The 18,387-nt window shown below is 40.7% G+C and overlaps 2 protein-coding genes across 7 annotated transcripts in view; both read left to right on the top strand.

Annotated features, from left to right (window-relative positions):
* Nucleotides 1–2,532, top strand: part of plekha5 (pleckstrin homology domain containing, family A member 5) — an 88,046-nt gene extending 85,514 nt beyond the window's left edge. For all 6 annotated transcript variants that reach the window (XM_030731529.1, XM_030731528.1, XM_030731525.1 and 3 more), the window contains 4 exons: nucleotides 89–222; nucleotides 559–701; nucleotides 1,017–1,101; nucleotides 1,402–2,532. In XM_030731529.1, coding sequence (XP_030587389.1) covers nucleotides 89–222; nucleotides 559–701; nucleotides 1,017–1,101; nucleotides 1,402–1,459 — 420 coding nt within the window. In that variant the 3' untranslated portion in view covers nucleotides 1,460–2,532. The remainder of the gene's footprint in view (nucleotides 1–88; nucleotides 223–558; nucleotides 702–1,016; nucleotides 1,102–1,401) is intronic.
* Nucleotides 2,533–3,965: 1,433 nt separating this feature from the next.
* The window catches only part of LOC115781709 (zinc finger protein aebp2-like), an 86,757-nt gene continuing 72,335 nt past the window's right edge, over nucleotides 3,966–18,387 (top strand). The window contains exons 1-7 of the mRNA XM_030731533.1: nucleotides 3,966–4,618; nucleotides 5,197–5,407; nucleotides 6,149–6,256; nucleotides 6,349–6,535; nucleotides 8,493–8,507; nucleotides 8,805–8,952; nucleotides 16,454–16,519. Of these exons, the coding sequence (XP_030587393.1) occupies nucleotides 4,077–4,618; nucleotides 5,197–5,407; nucleotides 6,149–6,256; nucleotides 6,349–6,535; nucleotides 8,493–8,507; nucleotides 8,805–8,952; nucleotides 16,454–16,519 (1,277 nt within the window). The 5' untranslated portion in view covers nucleotides 3,966–4,076. The remainder of the gene's footprint in view (nucleotides 4,619–5,196; nucleotides 5,408–6,148; nucleotides 6,257–6,348; nucleotides 6,536–8,492; nucleotides 8,508–8,804; nucleotides 8,953–16,453; nucleotides 16,520–18,387) is intronic.

Raw genomic sequence — 18,387 nt, 5'->3', positions numbered from 1 at the left:
TCTTTTATTTGCAGAGCTCTTAGTAAACCAGTCATTTGTACCACATATACCAAATGTAAGTGTTTCTTGTCTGGTTGTTTTTCTTCAGCTTTCTGTGCCTGACAAAGTGCTCATTCCTGAGCGTTACATTGAATCAGACCCTGAGGAGGCTCTGAGTCCTGAGCAGGAGGCTGATAAGCAGAGGAAAGTTGACCGCATCAAAGCCCTCATAGCCAAAAACAGGTAAGCACACTGTCACGATCCATCTAAAGCAATAATTGTTTATTAGCATGGACAGGTCTGCTCAGGCCTTGAATATTAGATAAGGCTGCTGCGGTGAAAGGTGCTGGCTTTTTGCAGGTGAGCAGATGTCGCGTATGAAATTCGCCTGCACTTTGCATGCACGTCTATGCCTTGAATGTGGAGAAAGGTCTGTGTGCTCATGTCTGAGCCACTCTGGCATTGCATTATAAATCGCAGTGCCCTCATATTCATTTAAAAGAAATGGCCCATTTGTTGCTAATTAGAAGTTGTCCATCGCATACTATAGAAACCTTGTGATTTTGTGTTTGTTCCCAGCATGCAGAATGTGCTGCCTAGTCTGGCTCTAAGCCCTGAGGAGGAGACTGAAGAGGAGGTTACTGTACAGGAAAAAGAGAAGATGATTAATATCTCCTACGAGCTGGCAGCCGAGGCCTCCAAACGCAGCAAGCTGGTAGCAGGTACATCTCTAGAGAGACAGGAGGGAGGAGGTGGGGTGGTTGGATCAAACAAATGCATGTAATAAAACAAAAGCTTGTGGGAGCCTGTTCTTAGAAACAAACTGTAGCTGCTTTCATTGTGTGTGTGTGTTCAGTCATTTACTTGTGGTGGTAGTCTCAGTAGTTTTTCATTAATTTCACTGACTTCAGTGATTATTTCTGGGTTTGTTTGTTTGGGGGTTTTTTTGGCCGTTCAGTCATTATTAACTGATCTAATTTGTTATTTTGTCATTTCACGCGTGCGACTGTGTTCACCATGTTGTTGTTTCGTTGCAGTGAAAAGCCTGTCGTCCTCTTCCCCACCCCATCCGCAGTCTCCCACCACCGCACCCCCCCAGCTCACTGACGGTTCTCACTTCATGTGTGTGTAGTAGCTCCAGTAAGGGCCTTCATCTGCCTGTTTTTTGCTCATACTCATTTTGCTCAAGTGTTTTCATGGCTTAATTTTCATTTCTGTGTTTAAAAAGGGGAAAAAAAAAAGCATATCTGAATGATTAGTTGGATTCATTTCATGTAAAAATGTGGCTGTGTTGCGGTAGTTCTTGTAATCTGTCTATTGACATGACTCGCCTCAGTGTACTAATGTACTGCTGCATAGCAGAACTATGAGAGAATCTCACATGTTGATTGCTTCTCTTAATTTTGATTCTGCCCTCTTCAGCCCAGGCTCTGGCCTCAGTGAAAACCTACACATGAAGGAAACGCCTGCAGAGGCCTGAAGCAGCTCCTGAGGATTCCCCCCAAAGAGTTCAGCACAAGGCCTTTGCCTACAGAGTGAAACTGCCTACTTCATACTCACAGGTCTTAACCTCTGACTTCTGTACGCTCACTGTGACGTCTTAAGCTCCTCCCTCTTTGGGGCGCAACGCTCTCCTCAACCTGGCAAGACATTATGTGGATTCATACCGTGACTGCTGCAGTTTCAGTTTTTACAAGGCTTTTATAATCATTTTTATTATTTATACGGTTTTATTAGGTTTGTGTTTGAATGTGGGCCAAAGTCTATCTGTATATATAGGAGGCTAACAGACTGAGCTCTGTTCTGAGCCTAATAGCCTGTTGACAGAATATGTCGGTCAGTTATACATTTTCATTCATGTTTCATCACCTGTTCTAAAAGGTTTCAGGAACAAGTTTCCCATTTTCTTTGTGTTTAATTACATCTTTAATAATTTGCTTAATTTGTTTTTGTTTTGTTTTTTCACACAGACATTAACTAACCAGGCATATTTATCCATTTATTGTAAAGAAAATGTGTCTATGCTAAAGATGAGTAGATAGGAGATATAGATCCCTCCATTATAATTTAAGGAGGAACCACTTTATTGCTGCAGACTAAGAGTATTTGTAATTTCTCATACTTCTGGGTACTAATTATTTAAAGATGGGATCTGAAGTCCCTGGTATGTGAATGTTCTGACTCGAGTCACTCTATACTGTCCTTTTTTTTTATTGCTGAGAGATATATTTAAACTGAGAGATGGAAAAAATAGAGCTTGATTATATTTTATGACAAAAAAAAAAACAAGACAACATTTTATGCCATGTTGGTTTGGAGCCCTGGAATTAAAAAAAAAAAGAGGATAAGTACGTGTAAAAAGCAATAGAAATAAACCCTTTCTGAATCTGAGGTAATTTTTTGTGTGTACAAAGTGTAATTATCAGAGATTTACTGTGTATATAATGTACATGGTATATCTGGATGGGAGGATATGTTCAGCATACAGTTACATACTAGATTTAATTTGCAAATGTTCACATCCCATCTGTTTTCTATCATGTTAAATAAATGTTGCTGTTCCTAATGTGTGGCTGTGTTGTGCTCCTTATGTCCCCTGTCTCTAGATTTATTTGAGAGACTGAACAACTGGAAGCTGGGCAGTTACTTTGAAACATTATTTAAATTAACTCTAATTTGAATGATCAACAAAACATAAAAAAAAACTGCATGTATAGATGCAGCAATCAATTTTAATAAAAACTGATTTGAAAATGTGTTGACTTTACTCTAAAATAAAGCTTTACAAAGCTTTTCCCTCATGAAAGCTATACTTACCACCAGTTCAGTTCAGTATGTTTTGAGGCTTATGTTACTTATGCTCTCATGTTTTGGTTAAATTGTTGAATCCTTTATTTAAAGTGTATGCATGTGATTCAAATAGTAACCCCAAACAATCAAACGTGTTTTTAATACGGGGCTGTGGCTCCCTCTGGTGGTCATTCCGCGGTAGCACCATTGGCCATATCTTTCCTTTCATAACCGGTTTCTAACCACTAATCGTCTCATTAATAAATTAATAATAGGCTATATTTGAGTGGCTAATGTTGTAGAAGTACCCGTGCTTACCTTTTTGTTTGGCGGTATCATAGCAGAATTTACAGCTTTCTCTAATATGCATGTTGGTGTAATTCAAAGCACTTTACATGTGAAGGGCCTGCTAATACGGATTCAGGAAACGATGTAAACAGTTTGAGGCCAATGATGCAAAAAATAAAAATTCTTAAGAAAAATATATAGCAAAAAAATAAGACTTAAATAAAAACAGATAAAGACATAGTTAAAAATATTAATATAAGTGGGTTTTGGTCAGCTTTTCTGAGAGGTATATGGTCTACTGTCTAACTGAAAATGTGAAGGAGGGCATAGATTTTGGATTTAACTAATTTACAGCTTTTTCTACTGATAAAGACCTCCCCCATTGCCATTGATGCTACGTCAAAAAATAATTAATAGATAAATTATTACATGAAAGAAAAGTTCCTGTTTTGTTTTTTTACAGCAGGTCAACAGTAAAAGGAAATAGTAATAGGAAAAACTGAGATATACTGTTGAAATTGCACTTCTTTTTCTCACATCAAGATATCACCGGCAGAAAGGGGAGGTTCACTGATCCGGCCTACTTAAGATCAAACTGTGTGGTCTGTATGTGGCCCACAATGTAAAATGTTTTTGACATCCCTGGTCTGAACAATCGAGTACAAACATGTCTAAAAAGTTATAGTATCCTGCTGAAAATATTTGATGAGGTCCTGGAAAGCGCAAAGTTGTTCTCATTAATCGGTTATAAAAGCATTAGTATAACAACGACTACAGTTGAGTATTTATTTATTTAGTAAATCACACAAAGGTACGTACTCAAATACTCCAGTTTTTATAAACCACGTGCGTTCGGAAACACTGGGAAGCTTTAAATGCTACGTCGCCACATCGTGCCGTCTCTGACCAATCGGGGAGCAGGCTGATTTTACCCAGCCCTCCTTCTGCGGAGAAGCGTTTGACGGTGGCATGAGTAAATCTTAATACCGAAAGTATTCCTGGCTACGTCCGCCGCTGAAATGGCTTCTGCGGCATCGGAAGAAACACCCGCTTTGAGTGTTGAGAAAGAAGTGCCGACGGTGGACACAAACAACGGCAACGGCGAGGAGAAGGAAAATGGCCCTACCGAACCGGAAACGGAACAACCAGACGGTAGCGTAGAGCCGAAAATGGAAGCGGTGGAGGCGGAGGTCGGCGAGCAGAAGCCCGCTGCGGATTCAGACAAGGCCGCGATCGAGGTGGTGTCAGACGGTGGTGTTACGCCGGTCGACCAGGAGGTAACAAACGCTCATGAAGAACCAGAGCAAATAACGGAGTCCCAGCAAAGCCTGGGAGATGGTAACGGCGAAGCTAGCAGCGATAACACAATTAAAGACGCTAAGGAGGAAACTGGAGAGGACAGCCGGAGTTCGGGGACAGACAGCGAGAAGAGCAAAACTGTCAGCGAAGATGGTGATAAAGCCAGCGGTGGCGGCGGGGAACTGGGCGACAAGAGGCGTGCGAGTGTGGAGATATCATCCTCGGATGGTGAACCCTTGAGCCGTATGGACTCAGAGGACAGGTTGGTCGGCGAAATGACTCTTGTAGTAGTTGCTGATATAGTATCATTACCCCTCCAGTACTAACTGAACGAGTACTAACAATGTTAAAGTTTAAATGTCACATGTAAGATGAGCAGAGAGGGACTTTAACCTTCAGCAGCTGTGCGGAAAAACAACTTTTCAGTGTCCAACTCTGTACTCCGATCATTCAGTGCAGTGAAGGGCTGGCAAACTGCATTATTGAGAGTAAAGCGGGGGTTAAAGTGTGAAGTGTGGGGGTGTATTTAATAACGAATCAATCAAACTGTAGCCACCGGAAATGTGAACACTTGCTGAATGAGTAAAAACAGCCGACTTTGAGCCTTTTGGTGACGTTGACAACACAGCATATTTATAATATAGTGCTCAGAAGCTGTGTGCACCACATTCATAAAGTTGATTTGGCATGAGTGTTTGTGGCATGCGTGGAAAATCCCTTGCAGCCTAGAGGCTTTCACGCATAGCGAGTATGTAATATCTGCACCTGTTCTTCATGGCTGTGCAAAGCCAGCTTTGTTTTATAACTCTGAAACTGAATTCCTCCTCGCCCTCTCCTCAGTATCAACAGTACCCTGATGGAGATGGAGAGCCTAGTCTCCAGCGGGCGCTCCACCCCTGCCATGATGAATGGACAGGGTAGTGCCAGCCGCTCTGGGAACAAGTCGATGACTTACCAGTGTTGCTGGGACCTCTGTCCACAGTGCTTCAACTGTAGTCCTGATCTGGCAGAGCACATCAGGGGGATTCATGTGGATGGGCAGAGAGGAGAGGTCAGTAGACTTAAAAGTTTTGAACTTGTAGCCTTGTACACTGGTGCCTCCCTTTTTTTTTTTTTTTTTGGTCTAGCTTAACATTGATAGTGAAGAGACCCAAATCAGAGGAGAACGATTTTCTATAATTGGGACTGCTTTAGTCTAAATTTACAGTTAGCCGATCTGATTTTAGAGATCCAACAGCCTGGCAAACCCAAAATAAAACCCCTCTGAATCTTTCCTTTATTAATTTCCAGATACAGCTTGACGTGCAGTATGCCACCACTATGCACTCATAAAGTACCTTATGTGCATAAACTCTGATTAACATAAATGATAAACTGCTTTTTCACCAACCACAGAATACAGCAACACACATCTGTAAACTAAGCACATTTTTGTAGCCACTTTTATAACAAGTTTTTTTTTTGTTTTGTTTTGTTTTTGTTTTTTAAATGCCCTAATGCTCAGTCAAAACATGGCTTTACAAAATGAATTAAATGTAACCTTTATTCAGTTTTAATTTCTCTACTTCTTGCCAAATACAAGCAGTATCACAAATCATGCTGACTTCTTCCACCTGTAGTCTGCATTTGAGGACAATCCTTAGACATCAGAGAACGTTAGGATTTGCTCATTTAATCTGAAAAATGCCTTTCTTTTAAGCAGCCTTTATCCACCGTTCACTATTGTTTTATAAACCATTTGTACCATCTGAAGTCTTTCTCTCCTTCATGCTTGCCTGTCTGTGTTCCTCAGATGTTTGTGTGTCTGTGGAAGGGTTGCAAGGTGTATAACACGCCATCCACCAGTCAGAGTTGGCTCCAGAGACACATGCTGACCCACAGTGGAGATAAGCCCTTCAAGGTAAAACGCAATGCCATGCTCTTCTGTTCGTCGTCTCATTGTCCTTCTTAGAAGGAGTAATGCGTAGCCTGAGCCGTGTGTTTCTCTTGCAGTGTGTAGTCGGTGGCTGCAATGCTAGCTTTGCTTCTCAAGGTGGGCTGGCTCGGCATGTACCCAGTCACTTCAGTCAGCAGAGCTCCTCGAGAATGTCCGGTCAGGCCAAACTCAAGGAGGAGTCCCCTTCTAAGGCTGGCCTCAACAAGAGGAAGAAACTCAAGAACAAACGCAGGTGCTCCTTACGTACGTACCTAACAGGCGCACACGCTAATCTTATTTTGAAATGTTTCTCATTGTGATTTTTTTTTTCCCCTCCTTTCTGTGTTAAGAAGGATTACAACCTGAGCACGTTTTTGAGGTCACGCTGTGCTTGTTTTGCTTCTAAACTCCCACATGTCTTTGTTGGAAAAGTGAGAGCTGGACCACACACACACACACACACACACACACACACACACATACACCAACACAAACAGGAACTTAAGCTGGCGCCAGATAGATAGACACACTCTCCACATGGCAAAGTGATGCATTTCAGAAGGCAACAATTTGTCTGTAAGTGTAGTTTTACGATGCTCATACAGGTACCGATGGCTACCTTGTGGCAGGTTTTGCCTCAGATGACCTGATTATGCGTTATGCAGTTTTTCTATTTCTACACCTCTGATTGTCTGAAGACAGAAGAAGAGAGGCTTTTACAAAATATGTGTAACATTTCAGTTCACAACCTGGGAGACAGATGTGATTTCGCAGTTGTAAAAACACCCATCCACCCTTACTCTAAATTTAAAAAGAGAAATTGGCTCTTTGGGTCATTTGGAGGGTCATCTGTCAATAGTTTTGCACATTCCAGTCAGTTTGCCACAAAGTTTATATACTTGATGTTATTACCAACTGTTATTTTATAAAGCGTATTATTTTCTTAGATAGCAGCTAGTTTTTATGGGTTAAGAAAATCTAAATCAATACACAAATTAAAAACTGAGATTCAAAAATGAGTCTCTTTATTTTGGCTTTGCATTTTGAAGGTAATATTCTGCCATTAACACTTTCTGCTGATAGTCATCTCAGTAAATGATAATCCCATGTGTTTATTGCACATAAGTCTGCTGGTTATGAGTCATACGTGCCAGTGGTTTCTAATCTTTTATGGTTTAGTTAAAACAAAGGTACTGTTATAAAATGTGAAGTTATATAATAAACTTGGCAGAGAAAGTTGGGGAATTTGTGTTTGGTCGATTATTTCCTTGTTGCAACAATGCTTCTTGGCAATAAATCTTATACAGGTAGAAAGCCTGTTTTTTTTTTTTTTTCCCCCCCTTAAACGGTGCCACATTTGTGGGTTGACCAGCAGAGTTGAGTATGTGGGTTGCCCCCGTGGAAAAACTTGCCAAATCTTCTCTGCCAATGCCAAACAGATTTTATTGACTCTTGTTTGGTGTCATTTATTGGATTGGGTGATTGAAGTCCGAAGAAACAATATTGGCAATTTAAGAATTTATTCATTTAACAAACAGGGGCGTCAGCAGCATGTAGAAGAACCACACACAGCCACCACAGCCTGGCACCTCCTAATGGGGTGCACCCCATTCTTCAACCAGCATTTGCGGCAAATCAGCCATTGTGGTTGTGTTGGTCACTCTGGCATGAACAGCACGCCAGGATTACAGGCAAGCCAATCCATCCCCTCCTCTCCCAAATTCTGGAGGTAGTCTTTGATAAACCCGCTCTGTGGGAGAGAGCGTTGCCATCTTGGAGGATAGAGTTCGGTCCCAGGATGTGGAGATGTGGGATTGTCACTGGTTGCAGAAGCTCATCTCGATATCGTCTCCAATGATGACAAGCCTGACTGTCAGCACCCGGAGGAGCAGAAGCTCAAAATGTGAGTCAACAGCAGAATAAGCTGTTTTTCATGGGCGCCACCCACATACTCAACTCTGCTGCTCAACCCACAAATGTGGCTCCATTTAAGGGGAAATAAACAGGCTTTTTAACAGTATAAGATTTATTACCAAGTATTGTTACAACAAGGAAATAATCGACCAAACACAAATTTCCTTACTTTTTTGTGCTACATTTAGTTAATTGCCTTGTTTTCCTTATTTGGTTGTCTAGCCCAATTCAAGCAAATATTTCTTCTAAATATATATTTCTGTTATTTTTACATAATGTTTTTTTTGTTTGTTTTTGTTTTTCAAAGACTGCAGAGTGCTGTGTAAGTACCCTAGAAAACATGTTAATAATTTCAAATGTTAACAGGTCAGTTTTCTTTCCACTAAATATGACCAGTAATGTCACAGTTATTCAGAGAAACTAAAACAATAATTTATTTAATGCAGCTCTCAATGGAGAGCTGTCATTTCTTGAACTATGAAACGATTGTGATGTTGATATATGTATTTAGAGAAAAATTCACGCTTTTTTTTTTTTTTTTGCATACTGGGGGCCCAAAGTTGGACTAATGCTTTTCTATGAATGTGTGTGACTGACTTTTTCTTTTTTCCCTCTCCAGCAAGACCCCACGACTTCTTTGATGCCCAGACCATGGATGCTATTCGGCACAGAGCCATCTGTCTCAACCTCGCCACCCACATTGAAAGTGTGGGCAATGGTCACAGTGTTGTCTTTCACAGTACGGTATGTGCTTTACTGAATGTCTTGTAGTCTTTGCCTCCGAGTGTCTTTTTCAGTTTTAATGGGTTTACACACAACGGGGGACGGTGTTCAGAGGGAGCAGGCATTCTCCTCTTTTTATGCATGTCCAACTTTAATGAACCTCTTGCTGTGGTTGTTAAAGATTTGAAGAGTAGAAGAGACTAAACTCAAACACAACATGCAGAATGGCATACGTGTAAAATATTAAGCTTGTTTTAGAGTTACACCAGCACTAATAGTTTACAGTTAAACTCTGCTTTTATAAAAAATATCTTCTGTGCCAACTCGGCACAGAAGATATCGGCTAATTGGTGCTAAGATGAGTAAAACGCTAGAAATCCTTTCATCAAAACTGAAACACAAACTTCTGGGGTCTGTTATTTGGAAAATAATGCTCCAAAAAGCACTAACAGCACAAACATTGTCTAGTGGTCCAGTTCACAGCCTTGAATTAGCAGAGTGAAGGCCAGCTGCAACCACTTTTGTCCACACAACTGTCAGTCAAAGCAGGCACACCCCTAACTTTAAATCCTACCAGTATAACTGGGATGATTTATTTAAAAAAATCACCCACTCTGCAGCTGTTGTAAGAGGAAAAACTATTTCTTTTGGAACAAGTGGCCTCCAAGTGGCCATTAGAGGTACTGCAGTTTTGGCTCTTCAGAATTTTTATTTATTTATTTTTTTGTCTTGGAGGTTGCTAGTTAAGATTAATTGGTTGACCATCAGTTAGATTTGGTTGCTTAGTGCACCTTTGACCATGAGGTATACACCCTTACGACTTGGCCACCAGGTTGTGCCTGCCTCTCTGTATTAAAAGGTGTATGACTTATGAAACGGGTTAAAGACTTGGTTTCTCTTACACAAGTACACAAGTACGCACAGTTGGTCAGTGTACAGTTAAGGCGTTCAGTCTCTTGCCTCATTTTGTAGAGTTTTTGTGCATTTTGTTGCAGTTTCTTATTTTCTTGATAAGTAAAAATGTGTCTATAATACAGTAAATGACACTCCAAGTAACAAAACAAGGTTGGGAAACTTATTTACAGTGCTGGTGATTTTATTTTAATTTTTTCCCCTTTGGCTCTTGCTTGCCCTCTTTGGTGGTTGCCATAAATTGGTCTTTGCAGGAAAAACCCTGAAGTGGTCTTTAAATTATTGTGTCAAGTACACACATGCACCCAGCCCACATGACCTCACAAAGCACCTAAAAATGAATTAAAATAAAATACACTGCAGACAAAAGTCTGCAAATAAAATCAGGTGTTCAAAAAAGGGTTGTTTGAAGCAACACAGCTGAACTTTCCTTTAAATCAATCATCCAGAAGAACACATAAGAAATTAATGACATTTTCCAAGATAGTTTAGACCTGAATCATCATAATGAGCAATAAAACATGAAGCTGACTTTGTCTTCACTTTCATCTAAATCTCAGGTCCTCCCTTCACGGACGCCAATAAAGCTGTTTGTAAATTTATGGTACCTTAATGTAATGTGTTCACAGAAATCTTTGAATTTTGGTTACATTTTGCTCCAAATAAGAATTTTTGTGCACCCGCTTTTATAAAAGATATATTTTATTTTGCTATATAGACAACAGGGGGCATGAAAGAGTCACCATTTGAAAGGCTCCAATCACTGCAGATTTTTTTCCTCTGTGCACTTGAACTGAACCTGTAGAAACACCCCCCCAAGGCCCGATGCTGTTTTTCTCTGACGCAGGCTTCACAGGAAAGACAATTGGTTTTTGTATGTGCTGCTTTGCCCATTTTGAGTCCTGTGCCAAATTCATTATTAATGTGTGGGGAAAGTGCCTTTTTCACCTTATACTGGAGACGTATATGAGCACTCATAGGAAGAAATACTATTTTTCTGACACAAATGGCTTTTGATTAATGGATTTTCTATTAAGGAAACTTAACTGTGGGATCATTTTGGACTGCTATTCTAATGCAGTTCCACAAGGGAGCACTCTGACTCCAGTTCAAACTGAATGATGGTGTACTTTTCTTCCAAAGATTTGGGGGGGAAGGAGCATCATCTGCTGCCTGATCCTCTTTTGTTCACGTGTTGTTCGTAAAACACACAAACAGTCTCACTCCTTTCTCCGCACAGCCTCTCTTTACATTTGTGAAACAGCCCGTGTCAGTAATTCCATTTACACTCATTATCTTCATTCAGAAATGTGTTCTGCTTTACTTGCTGCTAGCACTCGAGCTGGGAAAGATATACGGCATTTTATGCCCTATGCTGTTATAGAGCATCACCACTGTTTTAACCGCAATGAAAAATACACACAGAAGTAAAAGGACATTTTAAAAACATGGGCAGGTTTTGTTTATTATTGTCTTGATATTTAAAATGGATATTTTGCACAACAGATATTTAACAGTGATGGCAACAATGCGTAGCCCATCTGAGTGTAATGCTGCAGATTCCCTGGTGAAACCTTAGTAGTTAGAGCTTTACTGCCAGACAGACAACAGAGATCAGTGGATTCAGTGAGGATGTTTAAATGAGTGTGTGTAGCTGTGTAATACACTTTCAGCTTAATACACATACAGTGGATGTAAAAAGTGTTAAAACGCCAGGTTATTGTGATGTTAAAAAAAATGAGACCACAGTAAATCAGTTCAAAAATGTTCCCACCTTGAATGTGACCTGTAACCTGCACAATTCAATTAAACAAATCTGTTTGGGGGGTATAAAAAATAAAAGACAATAAGCATACATGCACACACCCTTTATATACTTTGTTGAAGCACCTTTTGATTACTGTCAGGGGGGTGTACACTTTCTATATCTACTGTATCTCTAATACTTGCATGTACTACTCATAAAGTGAGTGCTGTTTAAGACAAACTTACTATAGCTTACTGTTGTTCATGTTGAGGAGTATTTATAGGACTGCCATTCAGCTTTTTTCTGCTCTGCATTGGTTCTGCAAACCTCAGCAGCAGCCAAGAATTTAAAAAAAAAAAAAAAAAAAAAAAAAAAAAAAAAAAGAGATAAAGCTTGGGAAGAGGTTAAGAGAGGTAACTGCATATTTGGACACAGAGTGAGAAGGAGGAAGAACCAGTCAAGGGAGGGAGAGTAACAAATGGAGAGAAACAGACTTGGAGAGCGAGGAAAGGGAAAAGGGGTTAAGTGAAGGTTAGGGTCATGGAATCGGAAGGAGATCTGGGCAGTCGGGCATAGATTTTCTTTCTAATCTCTAAAGGATTGTGGTGACGGGCTGTGATGCTGAGCTAGACCCCGGTCCCCAGTGGACCCTCCCAGGCCTGGGGAGACAGTACAGAGCCGTGGGGGGTTCTGTGGAGCTTGGCCAGCGGGTCTGCTGACCTGCTGGAGCAACTCAGTCATGTTTATGATGGGATATTTTTGTTATTGCACCAATCTGCGTCATCCACAGCTTGACCCCCTGACACTAGACAGGCACCCAGTTTTAGCAGGCCTGTCCTCCCCAGCTGTATTCCTGCAGTTTTCACTGCTTTGTTTTGGAGCCACATTAATATCTACTGTTCACTCCCTAAGTCCTCCTGCTTTCTCTCCCTCCCATTCTCGTGCTCTCCCTTGGGTTTATAGAGGATTAAGATCTGTCCCTTAAAGCACCAACTGCCATCATCAGAGCACTCAGCTCACAAATCACTTCCTGCTGCTTAAACACAAGCCCACTTCTTTACATATATGTCTGCAGCCCTTTTCAAGGATAGGCTTGACTTGTGATTATTAACTTGGTGCTACAAGGTGCCTGAAAGCATAGGTTAGCTTAACAGGCAGTAAAGCAGCTGGTTAGTGCACTGAGTCTTACCTTGCAGGGCTTAAGACACTTGAGTAGGGCTCATTGCAGCTAGCACAGGAGTTTGTAGTGTCTCTGAGAAACTGCCTGTTCGTCTTCAGTGCATTTACCAAGCCCAGAGAGCTAGGAGATAAAGGAAGAGGCAGATAAGCAAGAACAAATGAGATACAGTGCTTATTTATGAGGTGTGACTAATGCTCTGAAAAGTTGGAAAGGAGTTTTTACATCTTCTAAAGACTAAGTTGGAAAGTTGAAGAGGTATTTCTGAGAGCATTTTAAGTAGACTCCTGTTAGCAGAGAACAGGAAGTATTTTTTGATTATTCATTTTGAGTAATATCAACAGGGAAATGTAACTCTTTCTCCTGTGATTGTAGATTAGATATGCAGGCGCCAAAATGTGAATTTATTTTTATTTTTATTTTTTAAAAACACAAAAGTGCTCCAAACCTTTTCCTCTAATTTGACTTACCAAAAACCGCACGCTACTTAGGGTCACTGGGGTGGCTGGCGCCTATCCCAGCTGTCACATCCTGGACTGGTCAGCAGTCCCTCACAGGGCAAATGCAGAGAGACAGATAACCACACGCTCACACATCCACACCTGCAGTTAATTTTAGATCAGGACCTTTCATGCAGGTTTTTGGGAGTCCGTCTGTGGGAGGAGTGAACCCACTCTGGCACAGGGAGGACGAGCAAACTCCAAAACCAGGACTTAATGAAAGAAAAACAGTATTATTTATTAATGGACACAGTTATCTCGTAGCTGTTTATTAAAGACGATGATGTGATTGTGAATTCTTTCGGCCATACGACTGCAATGATTTGAGTAACTCCAATAACTTGATTATTTAAAAAAAAGCTCAATGCAAACTTTTTTTGCTTCAGTGCTTCATTTAAACTCTGTAGCGCTCGGGTGTCACCGTGTAAGCATGAGGGTGTCACCCACGTTTGCAACTAAAAACAGACAAGCAATAGAAATGTATTTAGGAGCATGTGTATGAATAAAAAGAATACAACATTAGGCACATGAAGCCCCCAGTTTTCCAACAAAAGGACCGTGAAGCTGATGCTGTCATAGTTTAATGTGAGCCAGAGTCTGTCTACACAACACGGCGGAGCTGTACCGAGATGATGCGCTCATGGTGGAATGAAAGGAAATGTTTTTCTAGCATCCAAAACAGCACTTGTTCCATTTAAAAACTTTATTGGGAAAAGCTGGAGGAGTCCTTCATCAAACCACCCGATCAACGAGCATGAAGAAAAGTGAACTTTGTAGCTGCTCCCATCCACCTCCGTTTACTTGACACAGCAAATATTTACAGTAAAGCTACAGGAAGTTAAAATATGCAGATGAACTGTTAACTTAGTCTGATACCGTGTTTAAATTCAGCTCGCTAAAGGCTGACTCCAGCTACATATGGCAGTGATACCTGCAACAAGCAGGGGTGAGTCTAAAGGGGGGGCACGGGGCATACTAGACCATATTTATTTCAAGGCTTTAGTAACATTATTTTGCAGATTTAGATTAAAATAAATAAATTATAAATTCAGTTGTATTATTTAAAATATAAAAATTAAATCTTTTCTCTTTTTTTTTTTTTTTTTTTCTTTTCATAGACCAGTAAAATGCTGTGCACCTTACCTGGGGCTGTGCAGGACACTGAATTATTATTATTATTATTATAATATAATTATTAGCATCTATAGCATCAGAACGGTCTGTTTTCTGCAGCAGGAACGTTTGCATCAAAGCACAGGACAAACCTCGGCTCTGAGAACAGTGATATACTACACGCTCCTTTAAAGGCTTACAGACACTCACTCATTCACTTTGCCTCCTCTAATTTAAGACGAACCTACCAGATGTTTTTATGCAGTTAAACTTTTTAAACCACTGCAATTTTCTAAAATGGAAACCCACGTGCAGTTAATTTTAAAGACCTGTGTTTTTTCTCTTTTGAATATTTATTATGCTCATTAATAAGTGTATTTCTTAACCGATTATCTATTTAATCAATGGAATAATTGACAGAATACTCGATTACTAAAATAATTGATAGCTGCAGCCCTTAATCGTAAATCACTTTTCAGCATATCACTGTATTGCGATGCCTTTATTAGTTATCATGGGCAATGTGTAGTTATAGTGTCATATTGTGACTAACTCCTTAATTCCCCGAACTCTTCATCAGTCACACTGTTTCGGTTGCTTCGCGCTCTCTTCTCGTTCCCGTCAGGAGTCGTATGTCTGCACACTGTTACAGACAAGAGGGAACATGGTTGAGTTGCCAACTTGGCTGCTATTTGCAAGCTTCTAGCAGACAAATGTTAAGGCACCAGTCCAGAAACAACAAATAATCTCACCTACCCTAACCTAAATATTCCTTGTTTTTTTTCTGTTTTTTTTTTTTTTTTTTTAAAGTTAATCAGTCTATAACTAGACATGTTTGTGTCCCCCTTGCTTGCTTCAAATTTCTGCCTAACATGGAAGGGGGGGTGATAATACAAATTTGTCAACATCCATATATCCCCAACTATATCTGTTTATCCTTGAGGATGATGCGATCAGTTTAATAAAACAGATTGATATACTTAAAACACAAAATTAATTCTGTGTTTGTAAAATGTTGAAATGCAGGAGCAGCTGTAAGAGGAGGAGAGCGACTCCACGCCTCTGCCTCTCGTCTGAGTGGAGCCTGCTCCCTCCTGTCCTCAAACCAGTTTCATCAATGCCAGAGCTAGTCCCTGGAGTCACGAAAATAATTTCAAAAATTCATGTGCGTAAGAGAAGTTCTTCACATGTGAGCTCATTCACTATCCTAAAAACAGACACTCACCAAAAAAAGGCCAATTGACGCAAGAGGTTATATCTGGGGCTATTTTGACCCTCCTGGTTATTTTTCTTGCTTTTCCTTTTCCCCACTGACAATATTGTGAATTCCACACCCAGCTTACTATAAACCACACAGCATGATGGATGAAATGGTACGCATTAAAAGCACCAACGAGGCAGGAAGTGCGGTATGGTCTCAACTGTATTTTCAAAGAAGAAAAGCCTTGAAGTTTGTAGTTGCATTGGCAGTGCAAGAACTGAGTATTGAAACCCAGATAGCAAAACAAAACCAGCGGCAGGTTCGTGACGGCAAACATTACAAAGTAGGTGTTGGTCTCCATTTAACACATTCCTGCCTAAAGTGTCGAAGCATCCGGTTCTGACATAAGCCACAACAAGAGCAGTGATTTTAGCTGTGATGATAACGGCTCACAGGCTTTATCTTTCTTCTGAATTAGAATTTCTTGGCCTTGCAGTGCGTTGCAGGTTATAGATGAACCTAAAAATAGAAGTCTCACTGAGCGCTCACATGCATTATTAAGACTGGCTGATGATTACACTAACAAGCAAAATGAGCACTGTATTATTTGGTAGTGTGATTGAAGCATGTAACCTTATTCATTAGAGAGATGAGGCCAAAATTGAGGCACGTCAGGCCTTTTCTTCACAGATTCTGCGATACAGACAAGATATGTGATAGATTTGTGCAAATGTAATGCTTGTTGAGAAACAAATTGACTTAAATACAAAAATTAGCAGTCATTTGGATTAAATTATATGCCTGTGTCAATATTTTGGTCTTAATCTTCCTCAGTGAAGTCAGCTCAATCTGATTTCTTTTTTTCGTTTTTTTTTTTGCTTAATTGTCTGTGTAGGTGCTATAAAAGGAAAGAGGGTTCTGGCAAGGTGAAAGTTCTTCTACATTGGACACCAGAGGACATGTGAGTAAAACACCTCCTGCACGTCTTTAACCACCTAAAGCCTGAAACAGTTTCACAAAATTCACCTTTTTTGAGCTCTAGGAGTTCATGCATGTTCGTGTGATCTAGTTGCACGTGCACACACAGCACCGTGGCTTTCCTTCATGTCAGGGCTTGTTATAAATCTTCCTCACTTGGCTGAATGAATGGATAAACTTGTACTAAGCCCACTGAGACTTGAACTGTTCTGCACAGTCATCACCAGTTAAATGCCTTTTCCCAGCTTAGCTTTCCTGGGTTCAGTCCACTGGAGGCGAACATTGGAAGCAAAAAGAGGGAGAGAGAGCTTCGCAGAACGCTGCGATTATCAGCAGGACTTTTGCTCAGGGGGAGATCCCACCGAACTCCCAACTCTCCCACTCTCCTATTAAAGGTTTTGACTGAATGGCCTCTGAAGATGATCAGAGAGCCAAGTGAGGAAGGGAACAAGGACAAGGAGAGATAAGCGGGAAAGAACTAAAAAGAGGGAGGGGGGTGCAAGGTCAGTGATGGAAAAGAAAGTTAGAAAACAAAGGGATCTGGCAAAGACAAGAGTACTGGCACAGGACTGCAAATTCAGCTTTCTGCTAAAAGCTTCCAGTGAACAGACTGTAGCAAAAACCTTTGTTCTCTGAGGTTTTTGCAGTCCATCCTCCTCTTTTTCCTTTTCCCATCTCCCATCCACCTCTACAGCCTTCTCCTTTCCGTGCATGTGGGAGTTTAATCTAATGCGGAGAGAAATAATAAGGGAGTGGGGAAAGGAAGAGAGAATGAACTTGGGTGATTAGGAAGCATTTCTCAAATTAATTCCAAACAGAGAGACAAAGATGGAGATTGATGCTGAGACCCCAAAGACAGATGCAGGCAGAATAGATGAGGCAAAGAATAGGAGAGACGGAGATAGGAGGAAAGTGAGAAATAGGAGTGGGAGTGAGAAATGTGAGGAAGAGGCAGAATGAAATCAGAGAATGAATGATAGGGAGGGGATTTAACAGAAAGATGGGAAGCAAGAATGAGACACCTTTGGTCATGCAGGAAAAGGCTGTGGTACTACTGAGTCACAGATTTGCCTTGCGGCAGAGGAGTGCTTGGGTCATTAATACGCATAATCATCCCATTAAAAAAAAGGGGGTGGGGGGGCAGTAATGTCTTAAGCCGTGTGGCTGTGAGGGTGGCTCGAGTATCTCTAAACAGATGAAAGTTGATCAGGGGACTGAACTAAGTTTGCTTGTACACAGTTTATTGGTGAGACCCCCCCCCCCCCCCGTTAGGTAAAGTTATTTAGTCTGTCATGCTTTCTTCTTCCAGGGCACATTTTCAATTTAAACTGGTTATGAGGGCAGCAAAGTACCCTTGCCAGCGCTCACTAACTAGCTAGCATAGTAAGAAAACTTAATCTCATTGGACTTTATTCACTAAAACCTGATTACAAATGTTCTTACCCTGCACAAAGAATGAACCAAAAATGTCTGCATAAAATTACCCTTGGATTTATGAGATGTGTGCACCGGGCGCCATGATCTCCCCACCATATGTATGTTAGTGAGTTCAGAATTATTCTAAATCAGCAGCCTTGCACTTGCTGCCAGCAGTCTGTCCGTTTCTCTTTATAAGGAAACACATTTACCTCGAGGTGAAGTGGAGAAAGCAGCAAGGGTGTCATAAGAAAGAAACGTGCACACCCACACAACAAAGCAGGAGAAAACCACACAGTCAGAAATGGCACACCTTTCCAAAGCGAGCTAACAGAGGTGCTGGGTTTTTTTTTTTATTTTCCTGCTGAGACTCATTGTGGGTCTGAAGTTGATGTAAAATAAGACTAACTAAAAAAAAAAAAAAAAAAAAGAACT

This window comes from Archocentrus centrarchus, chromosome 6, assembly GCF_007364275.1.
Source record: "Archocentrus centrarchus isolate MPI-CPG fArcCen1 chromosome 6, fArcCen1, whole genome shotgun sequence".
Lineage (NCBI taxonomy): Eukaryota > Metazoa > Chordata > Actinopteri > Cichliformes > Cichlidae > Archocentrus > Archocentrus centrarchus.
This window is presented reverse-complemented; position numbering and strand designations above follow the sequence as displayed.